General features: G+C 36.8%; 1 protein-coding gene across 1 annotated transcript in view; it reads right to left on the bottom strand.

Moving 5' to 3' along the window:
• The window catches only part of CBWD3 (COBW domain containing 3), a 46,683-nt gene that overhangs the window by 4,211 nt on the left and 29,855 nt on the right, over window positions 1-12,617 (bottom strand). The window contains 1 exon segment of the mRNA XM_034773541.1: window positions 9,681-9,732. Coding sequence (XP_034629432.1) covers window positions 9,681-9,732 — 52 coding nt within the window.

Below are 12,617 nucleotides of genomic sequence, written 5' to 3'. Positions count from 1 at the left end.
GATCTAAGTATTAATATTCAGTTATTCTAAATTAGAGAATAAACTAAACAGTTCAATACCTTATTTAAAACAAATGTTTGTGTGCTTAACAGTATAAAGCAGTATAAACAAAACCCCCCAAAGGAAAAAATATCCACACTACTGGTTCTGCTCTAATATAGTATATTACTCTGGTCAATTCAGCTGTTTTTATAATGTCAGTTTAAGGAATATATGATTCCCTACAGTCAATACTTTTGGGTATTTTGATGCCATAACATTTCATATTGTAGAAATCTTTGCACTAATTGATATTTAGTCCTTATAAACAATTGTTAATATGACTAGGCTGTTAATACTGGTATCTTTTAAAGGTGTTTAATAAAGTTACTTCCCTTAGGTATTTTTTTTTGTATCTTCACAGTTGTTCCCGTTCACCAGCACAGTTTCACTGGGCTGATACACGTGTCTCAATAAGGGGGTTCTCTTTTAATGCACCAGACTTTATCCTGTCATTGCTGTATACTTTTTATGCTATGAAAAAAATAAAGATTTATAAATAAATCCCTAAATAAAAAACAGAAAATGCTGTATTTTACCCAAAAGTGAACAGCGGATTACTGCTTAGAGCCTGATCATAGACAAGAAAAAAAAAAAAAAAAAAAAACCCATGTGCCAATGTCCTTTTTAGAACTGCTGAAAATAATTTCAAAATACATTAAGAATCATGTTTTACTTAAAGTTCAACTTACAAAATTACCATCTCAGTGGGGTGAGATAAGGTGGGTGAGGTGATATCTTGTATTCGACCAACTTCTGGATTTTCAAGCTTACACAGAGCTTACTTGAAAGCTTGTCTCTCTCAACAACAGAAGCTGGTCTAATAAAATAAATTACCTCACCCACCTTGTCTCTCCAACTGGTTATAAAATTTGGAGAAAAATATTTTATGACTAAAGCAACAATTCTATGAGTTTACTCAATGACAAAGAGTAATTCACAAAATAAAATAAACAAACCAATCCACACCCCCAAACAAGTGCTAACATTTTGTTCACAGGTAACTTCAAAAGAGGGACCGATCCAAGTCTATTATGCTTCACACATATTGCAGCTATCCTTCTATCAACAATCTACATGAAGTCAATAAGCACCCTTTCTCCTCCAGAAGAACTTGTAGCCAACTGTGAGAAAACTTCCTGCTCTCATTTACACCTCATACATCTCAATAGTTTTTCATAAACCATTGTTAAACTAAATAGGGATAGCAACAATGAACTCATACTGCTTCCTAGTGGGAAACGGGCTGCTGGTTAAACAGTACCACACTACATAAACAAAAATCACTTCCTTAATAATATCAAGTTGCTACCTCCCACATAAAATTCAGAAAGTATTAGACTTTACCTCTTTTTCCATTAGGTATTCATTTAGGTTTTTATACAATTGTATTTTAAGAGAGACTTAACACTCAGATTAATGTGAACATGAATCTGAATTATGAGAGAAATTTTGAACTCACTCTTAGGCAGTGGCCACAAAAATCAAATCTAAGCATAATGTAACTTAGGTTTAAGTATTAATTATCAATCACTCTCTGCCGAACAATTTTAATTATCGATGTGTCAATAGCAACTCCAATAATCAAGGTCACATTGAGATTTGAGCTAAAGCAATGTTTCCCAAACTTTTTTCTGCAAAGGAGCCCTTTGGCATCTGACTAAATTTCCAAGGCCCCTTTCATTTTTACATTTAGTTTCATGTTGCAGTTATGTATTAGTTCGTTTACTTTTGGTTCCTTTGTGAGTGTTATTTTAATAACAAAGTAACCTGTCTGCAATTATAACAAGTTTATTTATTATAACAACCATTAAACTGTATATCAAAGTATAGGTAGGTATCATAGAACATTATGGAAAATACAGTCATCAATCAAACATGGTATGACCATTAAGAAATCGTAAGTACTGATAAAATATAAACTATGGTAGTTTTGTTAAAACTCATTTAAATTTAAAACTGAAATAAAAGAAACGTATTGTGTTACTTGGTGTGATGAGTGGGCCTGCCTTTGTGAACACAATTTTGATATATTTTGCATAATATTTGAAAGTTTCAGCCTAAAGATCTTGCTTTGTATCCAGTTTGTGTCTATATCTTGATTTTAAATTAGTCGAGTGCCGAGAAACCACCCTCATGCAAATAGGTAACGGCAAATGGAATTAAAAAAAAAACACTACAGCTATGTTTGACAGTGTTGGATACTTTGACTTCTTTTGCAGCCAAAACTGGATCAATGAATGCTTTGTAAAGTCCATCTTCAAATCTCCATCACACAACAATTCCTTTTGTTCCTCCTGTCTTCAATATTCAAATCCTTTGATGGTTTTGCTTTTCTAGCAAAGAGGTGTTGACTCCAATTGTTGGCTTCTTCACAGGAAAATATTCTTCACAGGAAAATATTCTTGTAAATTGTCCTTGAGGTTTACCAAATGCCAAAGAATGTTGTTTTGGATTTTCATCTAAATCTAATAAAGACAATCAGAATTGTCATTTGTCACATGACACCACAACTGAAGCTTTATCATCATTGCTTCTCCTTAGTCTTGAACATCAAACATGGTTATTGATATTCCTTCCCTGGAGACCTAAATTCAGTTAATTTAACTGAGAAAATATGTCCTTCAAGTATGCCAGCTGTGATTGTCTAAAAGGTGCAATTTGTCTGAAAATTCAAAAGGATAATCCATGGAAAACGACGTCTCTGAACAAACAGGCCAATACCTTCCTTCGGGGGAGAACCAATGGACTTTGGTTTGTAAAAGTAATGAAGAGTGTTCACTTCCCAGTTACTGCAGAGTGTTAAATATGCACAAATTCATAGTACGTGATTTTAAAAAATTCGTGATTTTAACATCATTTAACACTGCCTTTAATTCTGCTGATTTTTTTGCCCCCAAATGCTTCACAACATATGCTAGAATGGTACCACTGCATTTTTGGTGCCACTTGACATACCTGAGTGACAATTCCACTCAATATACACCCACCATTGCTTGAGCTTCATCAGTACACAGACCAACACAATGCTTCCATAAAAAAAAAAGAAGAAGTTATTCAAAAAATATCTTCTGCTGTTATGCACGTGGGCAAAGGATGACGACAAATCAAGTCTTCAGCCACCTCATCAAAAATATACCAAACATATGCAAGAAGATTAGCAACACCAGCAACATCTGTTGATTTGTTAATATGCAAGGCAATATACAGACTCAACTGCAAGCGAAACACCAGTTTTTCCCCATTATCACTCATGTCATGTATTCTGCTAGATATTGTATTGTTCAACAGGGGAATAATTTCTAATTGCTTTCCTTGCTTCTCTCCTAGCATTATGTTTACCATGTCCTTCACTGCTGGAAGAATCAGTTCTTCAGCAATTGTGTGTGGTTTTCCAACTTTAGCAATTCTATAGCTAAGTTTATATGAAACCCCGAGAGCTTTATGATTGACATAGTTTGTGTTAATAACATGCTGTTTTCCAGCCTATAAGTTGCTTAATGTTTGTTTGGAAAATTCTACAGGCTAATCTATGTACAGAACATGTTTTGTAACTAAATGTCAGCAGAGTTTGGCTGGTTTTAAACACTAATTAGAAAGCATTTTGTAACACAACAAACGGTGTGGCAACTGTATATCTTCTTGTATGACACAGGTAAAGCCAAATGTAATGTAAAGCTCATCATACTTTCTCTTCTTCTTTGTTCTTTCATAAAGTTTGTCACCTTCTATATTTTCACATTTCACACCAGTGACCTGTCAATGATGTTACCTTATTACTAGCTACACTTCTGTTGTCACTTTGATCCTCGTTGATTTCATGTTTGTTCAATAGTAGGTATCTTTTTTTCTTCTTATTGGTTCCGCTTTTTAACCACTGGTCCATTTTTGTCACAAAACAGTTATTGTCATTTTAACTAACATTATTTTCAGTAAGCTTAGCTATGGAGCGGTTTGAAGCCTCCGAAAATACACATATATACAAATACACAGAGTTCAGTTTAGTGGTCTCAGGATTCCCTCAACACCTATACATGTCACTTTATCTGTATTTCTGTTTCCCCTAAATGGGGCTATTACTTTCTGAGGTTTGCGAGTCTTGAAATGCAAGAGTACTTCTAAATGCTCATAAGGGGGTTTAGTCCTGAATGTGCAAATATTGGTACTACCGGAATGCCCCTGCCAGTGTGACCTCCCATACATTGTGCATATGACTTCACAGTGTGTGGAGAACGCCATTTTGTTCTCACAATGGCATCCTCCGTGCAGCAAAAGTGCTGAATGCTGTTTCAGTGAGTTCTGGCCCAGGTTCAAGGGACGGACCCCCACATAACCCATGGTGGACCCCACTTTGGGAACCACTGAGTTAAAGTATTGATGTTCCACTATTTCTCATTTTAATATTTTGAGTTTAGTTTCCAGGTTTAAGACAACTGGGTTTTCTATAATGAGGTGTTGTCAAAACGTGACTAACTTTGCTGATCTCCTTTTTAAAATTTAGGCCCAGTATAACCTTTTTGCAGAACTACCAGAGTCCACAAATTTCTCTCTCTCTCACACACACACACACACACACACACACACACTAACTAACATATTCGCAACAAGCACTTTCTGTTTAACTTGCAAAAACAACTATTCCTCTAGTTCATCATAGTGTCTTAATAACAGCCAATGGAACAGTGCACCCATCAGCTATTTCAACTATGTGATATAACCTCTTTGGTTCTGCTAACAGGCTGCCTCCATTTCACACAGCAATTGCCTTTATGCCTCCCCTACATCATGCCACTACTCTAATTTTCAGAACTTCTGGGGAAATGCTAAAGTTCACCAGTGAAAGTCATGATCTGACCAACCTTCCATGGTTTCATGGAACATGGCTTCCTCTGTGGTGAGCTATGGAAAATGAGACAGAAAAACTGCTTCAATTACAGAGGCAAGAGCTCTGCAAGTGTCCCCACTCCCTCTTAATACAATACACCGAATAACCCAAAAAGATGGTCTAATTAGACTCTCAGAACAAATGTGTAACAAGATGACCTGTTACAGACACAGGAAAAAGAATGGGTAACAATAATTCAATACAGAACATAATCAAAATATTTTGAAATCTGTGGTGAGCAGAAGAGGATAGCAATAGTTTTATTAGAAAGATTTCTAGACTCTTGAAGTGATCATAAATAAGGAAGCTGCCTTTCATCAGGAGAGTGCCTTTCTGAACCCCCAACAGTCAAAAGGGCCGCCACAGCCACCTAGCATGAAAACCCCCATCCCTGCAGCCAGCTCTCATCCCATGGTTGCTTCCCCCTTCTCCTTTTAAATACATTTTCATGAAGTCCAAGTTGGGCCTTACCCTCTCCACCTGCTGGGATTGTGGCCTCAGGTGAGGGAGGTGGCATGGAGTTTGTTTATGTGAGCCTTCCCTCATGCCCTGACATACAGGTACCGAGCACGAAGCAAGTATTTTTTGCCTTTTATGCACTACCCTACATTTCAATCAGCCCAGGCTGCGAGATATTCAGACAACAGAGATCTGAATAAGGCTCTTTTTATTAACCTGAAACATTTCTAAAACACTTTCTTAAACCATTTATGCAAGTTGTTTATTTATTGTATTTCACTCAGCTTGGAGAGCAAAACTGAATACTGGTTTTAGCTTCCAATAATCCATTTCACCCTCTGGTTCTCCAGCACTAGCACAATGCTGTTCTGTTGAAGTCTGCAACACTTCTGGGAAATGTTTATATCAAAGATTTTCATTATATTAAAAAAAAATCATAAAAAATGTTGTATATTACAGGTTTTAGAAAGTTCCTTTCCCTCACCTCATCTAGCAGTGGTTGCCATTAAAGCACTGACTGCCAACAGTTACTAAAAAGACCAGTTAACTTTATGCTTAGGTTTAGGAAACGTGGTAATTGTAGTATCTTTTGGCAAATTATAACTTAATATAATTCAATTAACTTGACAGTGCCCCTTTAAAATGTGGCTGTCACCCATATTACTGATTATATTAGTTCACGGTTTTTTGTTTTTATTTGAAGGTTACTTTAAAAAAATCCTGGATAGTTTTGAATTGCTCACTGAAGACAAATTTGAGAGAGCATTCTCATTCAGTGTCTAATGAAGCATTCGTATGTTAAAATCACAACTTCCACCACAACGTATTTACCTTCTCCCCCACCACCTTCACCAGTGCTTTCATTGTTCATTTACATTGCATATTTGAGTTCTAAATAAAGTGTCAAACTACATATGGAGGAAGTTCCACTCTCCCCCTTTTAAGCAGCAAAACAAAATGAGTGCTCTTGAAATGAAAAGAGCAATTTAGACTAGGGCAACAAGGGGTCTTGTAAGTTCCAAACAGAGAAAGAAGATGCCACAATTATAATGCTCTCACACAGAAACAAATCTACTCACTATTTAAATAAAAGAACGTTTTAAATACAGTGATCCCTATATGGCCAGCAGTATCTTACAAGAAACAGATAAAAATGGTCCAAGGATGAATATTAAAGCAAAAATCTATTTAGAATCAGAGCATACATTTTGAAATGCATTTATGAACTAATCCAAAAAAAGAAAAAAATAAGCAAGACATTTTATATAAGTGTCAGTGTCCTTAATCCTGTCAGAAAGAAATATTTTGTGCCTCACTAAACCAGAGGACACCAGAGTCAATATTTTTGAATAAATATATCCTTAGTACACATAATGTGATTTTGTTCCCTGGGTTTCAAGTAAATTGAATTTTGTAATCCACTGGTATTTTGTAACCCTGGTTACTCATACTGGTGGCATACCAGTATATTCATGTGATATGTTTTAATGAAGAAGCATCTGGTTTATGTCTTCCCCACCCCATTAAATGTTGTAAACAGCACAGTGGAAACAAGAACTTATTAGAACTACAATTCACAAATAATGTTTACACAGATTAATAGTTTTTCTTTTAAAAAACGCTAAAAATATGCTACGTATATTTTAGATGGTTACGATCCTCCAATTTTCCACATTTACCAGCATTAACAAATTGGACTGTAAAGCTTTCATATGAAAACAGGCAGCTAAATACTACCTTTCCCCATACGATATTTCATTAATGAACAGCATTTTATAACATTTGTGCTACACTTGTAGGTGAAAGGGATAGGGTGTACGGAAGAATTTGGGGGAAGATAAGTAGTAAATATTGAGAGGGGAGTATTACTTATGACGAGGGAATTTTAATGCCTATAGTGAAGTTATTTTTTTAAACAAAGCTTTCAATAAGGTTTTTATATCAGACAATGAGTAGTAGAGTCACGGAGTAGGAAGTAAATGGCAGGCTAGAGAGAAAACTAGTTTAGAAACAGGAGGCAGAGGGGAATTAGAGATGGGAACTTCATGTTGGAAAATGGTTGAAGGTGGGGTCCATAAGCATTACAGCAGAACCCCCTTTATCCAATCTAACTGGGACAGGGGCCAGACAAGATGATCAAAAATTCAGACAATTTGGAGAATGGGAAAGTACGAGGCTGCAGCTCCATTTAGCGGCCAAAGGAGAGATCCTCCACTTCTGGACCTGTGTGCACTTTGCAATTAGTCTAAGGACGAAGGACCAATTTTATCAGCTTAATACAGCGGTGGGCAAACTACGACCTGTGGATCAGATCTGGCCTGCAAGCCTTTTAAGCTGTCCCATGAACTCCAGCTGGGGCGGGGGCCGCACCATACGGTTTGGCCCTGCTCTAGCCAGTCAAGGGTCGCTCCATGCATAGGAGCCGGAGAAGGGACATGCCATTGCTTCTGGGAGCCGCTTGAGATAAGCGCCACTCAGAGCCTGCACCTCTGAGCCTCTCCTCACACCCCAACACCCTGCCCCAGCCCTGATCCCCTCCTGCCCTCCGAACCCCTCGGTCCCAGCCCAGAGCACCCTCCTACACCCCAGACTCCTCATCCCCAGCCCCACCCCAGAGCCTGCACCCCAACCCAAATTTTGTGAGCATTTATGGCCCGCCATACAATTTCTATTCCCTGATGTGGTCCTCAGCCCAAAAAGTTTGCCCACCCCGGCTTAATAGGTGTTCTTCTGCCAATATGAAATGAAAGCAGCCCTCTAGAAGAGTCTGCTGCCTCTGCTTCCTTATGCAACAAGCAGAGGATGTGCAAATTAGGAGTTCTGGACTAGTTTTTCTATAAATTTTAGTGGCTAATTTTGAGCACAGGCTCAAGGGTTATGCTTAGCTCAGAACCCGATTATATTTTATACGATCTTACTTGGAGGAGTCCATGATATCCACAAGACTCTCTGGGGGACATGTCCACATACCCAATAAACAAAAAATTCTCAGCTTTCACTCTTCTCTGTGACTTCCATTGTCTTTTCCCTGTCTTTCTCACACTGCAAGCTACTTTTGCCCCGTATATCACCAAGCACATTGTCAGTGCTTAACAAGCAATACAATCAACATTAAACATAGGTTGATTTCTGTAGCAGTGATAAACTGGGCTTTTCCTCTGTACCCTCCAATTTGATTTTTAGTTTAGGAATGTTTAAGGAAGAAAACAACACTATATTTTCCATTAATCAAGTAAAAGAAAAATCTAAGACAGTGTTTCTCAAACTGGGGGTCGGAACCCCTCAGGGGGTCTCAAGGATATTACATGGGGGGTTGCGAGCTGTCAGCCTCCACCCCAAACCCCGATTTGCCTCCAGCATTTATAATGGCATTAAATATATAAAACAGTGTTTTTAATTTATAAGGGGGGGAGGGGGGTCACAATTAGAAGCTTGCTATGTGAAAGGGGTCGCCAGTACAAAAGTTTGAGAACCACTGATCTAAGAGGTAATAATGAACCACTTCCTATTGTTAAATATGCAGCAATGACAATTCTAACTGTGTATTAGACAGAGGGTCAAATTCTGCCCTGACTTACACCCCAAAAAGTAAAGTCTTGATCTTACAAACTCTATGTGCTTAATTTTACTAATGTGAATAGTCCATTATGTACATGCTTAGTTTTACTACCATGAGCAATCCTATTAACTTCAATGGAACTACTCATAATAGTTAAATAATCACGTACATAAGTGTTGGCAGGATGAAGACCTAAATTAGGGCAGATTCTAGTCCAGAGTTATAGACCCACAATTATACTGTTTTTCCTTGTAAAACAAATTGCAAGCATCTATGTAAGAAAATTTACACATATTGGGTTACTATGTCAGTTGGCTTTAACCAAGATTCTAAATGTATACATGCATAACTTGGTGTCCAACTACCCAACTTATACACCCAAATACTGTTTGGGTGCACAAAATATGCATGTGAAAAATAATTACCACAAACCTAGAGCCCAGTCCTGCAAATGAGTAATTTTATTCATGAGAGTCATTAATTTCAATGAGGCTACTCATATGAGTAAAGTTATTTACATGATTGTTTGCAAGCCACTTTTGAAAATATGGCCCACTGTATATATTTAGTTCCAATATAATAAAACACAGCAATGTATGTATTCAAATGATTCCTTAATACATTGTCACTTAGTTAATACCCACTATAGACCATTTGATTAGAATGCAATGCCTAACATGCAGCAATTACTCCAATGGATTTTGTTAGAAGGTTTAATGTAGCAGGTTTAGTAATTACCTTATCTAGGTGTGGGTGTGTAGTCTGCACATGCTGCAGCTTTTTCTGCAAACTGAAAACAAGTAAACTTGAACCTTGCATTCTCTTAGAGTACTAGAGTCAAATACTTAGCTACTTTGTGTTACTAAAGTATCAAAAGGACTAAAAGGAATATATAAACATAAATGAAGCATTATCTAGTACAGATTGAATTTTACACTAACAAGTAGGACGAAACAGTAAAAATTGTACTTAAAATATTTTCACTTAGTTTTACTTTCAGATACATATGCAATTCTAAAGTAATGTGCATCTATAAAACTTATCTCAAAGTGTGTTTTGATCACCTATACAGATACATAAACCCATACACACATTTTATATTTTATAATACATAGCAGCAGGCATGGAAATTACTTTAATTACAGCACACTGAACAGATGTGATGAGAGTCATGTGAGAATCAGGGAGACTAGAGAAGAAAAGGTAGCAGTAATCTACGCAAAAGATGGCCAGAGTATGGTCAAGCATGCTGGAGCAGCAACATTGAATGAAAGACAATTTTTTGAGATATGGCACAGAAAAATCCAGAAAAAAAAAAAAAAGTAACAGTTTAGCCATCACCATTCTGACTGAGAATTGGATCAGTGATCACTAATACAGATCATGTAAACAATGATTTGATGATATATACAGAATTTTTAATAGGCAAAAAATACTTCCTCCAAGTGCCTTCTTTATACATCTTGGCTTTCCTAAATCTTATTTTAAGAAAAATATTGCCTATATTCACCTCTACCCCGATATAACGCCGTCCTCGGGAGCCAAAAAAATCTTACCACGTTATATCGAACTTACTTTGATCCGCCGGAGTGCGCAGCCCTCCCATCCCCCCACCGGAACACTGCTTTACCGCGTTATATCCGAATTCATGTTACATCGGGTCACGTTATATGGGGCAGAGGTGTATTTATATCTACCTGCACTTTCAGAATGCTTCACGTTTGATCAGATGCAAGGGGTGGAAGGAAATTGTAAAATGCACTGCTCTGTGATGCTGTGAGACAGCATGCAGATAAACATTTTCCAGCAGATTATGTCTTCAACAATTGTAGCATATATTCACCTACAGGGAGGCCAAAGACTTCAAAACAAAACATCTGCAAGGTTTTTAAGAACAGTGAGGGGTAAATAGGTGAGAGTGAGTTTAAAAGAGGGGAGGGGGAAAGTTTGTGTGTAGACAAGCTGTTGGAGTGAATTAGTCACCCCAGGGGTCATGATAAGGAGGGTGTCAAGTTTAATCCTTCCCAGCTGGTTAATCTTTGAAGGATTTTCTCTGTTTTGCAACTATACAATACATCTAATGTAAAAGGAGGAATCAAGTACCAATATTTTAATTTTACTTGTTTGTTTATAGCTATGAAATGATGTTTGGCAGTGATTAATGTCGTTTCCATAACCCGAACACAGTAAATGGAAAGGACCTTTTGATTACTTGAGTGACATTTGCTACTGTAAACAAAAACAAAAGGGACAAAGACTAAAAAAGGGATTCATTCTTAAAATAAATCAAAGCATTAAACTACTATACAAGTTAAATTTATGCTCAAATGGCAAAAATACATGGAGAGTTTACATATCTTAGTTCTAACATATGCATACACAGCTAGCAAAAATACAGTTGTTGCAAATAATAATAATGGTTTTGAAATAAGTGTTCACTTTAATACTCTAAAAATACAACAAATCAACTCTCAGCCAACTTTTGCGTCAAAACGAAGGGCAAACTGAGTCACCCGAACAGTATTACTAAGAACACAAGGCAAAAAAATCAATGTAGTCCTTTCCCTACTTTAAATCATGTTTTTAAAGTTATTAGGGCATGGGGCAGGAGAAAGGACCTGTAGCATTTACTAAAACAAGATATACTATGTGCCAGCTCCCTTCCAGCTCTGCTAATGAAATTAATTCCTAACATGAGACACCTCTGTTACTTTAGTCCCAGTCCTTTCAAACACAAATCATCAAATTGTATGTTTTGTGGTGCAGGATAATCCAATAAGGATTAACGTGAGGCCACAATATAAAATTTTACTACGGCCTAAGACTCTACATTTGAACCTACGTCTCCAAGAGAGATGGGTCAGATCAACCCCAAATTTTGGAGGGGTTCAAAATCTGAATTGGACTTTTGTGGCTCAGACTCCTTTCTAACCTAACAGAGAAAAGGCTTATGCAGTAATTTACTGTGCTTAGAGCCCTCAATGGTCTCTCACTTTAGATTTAAGTTTACCTGTAAAGTCTATTCTCACTTTATTATAAATTATTTAAAGGAGAAGTGCTGAACGGGGCAAAAAAGGTATAAGAAAACTATGTTAAATAAATAAAATATTTTTACACATCTTGCACTTTTGCTTTTCTTGTGTCATTTTTTGGTCTTCATCCATATTGTGTATCACAGGGGAAAGAGGTACAACTGTATTACTTGTCAACTCAGTGTACGAAAATAAAAACAAATGCTGATCACTCAGATGCATTTCCAAATAACGTGGCTTGTTAGAATTGTGATTTAAATGTCACAATTTTAATTGTAGAAGAAGTATTCAAAATGAAGTACAGTATGATTTTACCACAAAGCCTTAGTTCAGGTTCAGGCTTATATCAGTAGTTTGAGTACACATTTTACTTTTCAAGAACGCTAGAGTAAAAAGAAACAACAACAAAAACCCACACTTTCAAACATTAGAAACTCAGGAAATTCAGAATTAACGTCCCAAATAAAGTAATCCATGCTCCCTCAACTCTGTCCCTATACAAATGTCAGTTTACCATCACCTTACTTTGCATGTAGCTCACCTAAAATGCACAACACAGAAACTGGTTCTATAGTTTCATGCATGTGTCTCCAATATTAAGTGTGGTAATTTGTCACAGTACACTTTTGTTCTTTGTGTGCAA

The sequence above is a fragment of the Trachemys scripta genome, chromosome 6 (assembly GCF_013100865.1).
Source record: "Trachemys scripta elegans isolate TJP31775 chromosome 6, CAS_Tse_1.0, whole genome shotgun sequence".
In the NCBI taxonomy this organism is placed as follows: domain Eukaryota; kingdom Metazoa; phylum Chordata; order Testudines; family Emydidae; genus Trachemys; species Trachemys scripta.
Note: the sequence above shows the minus strand (reverse complement) of the source record. Positions and strands in the feature narration are given on the sequence as shown.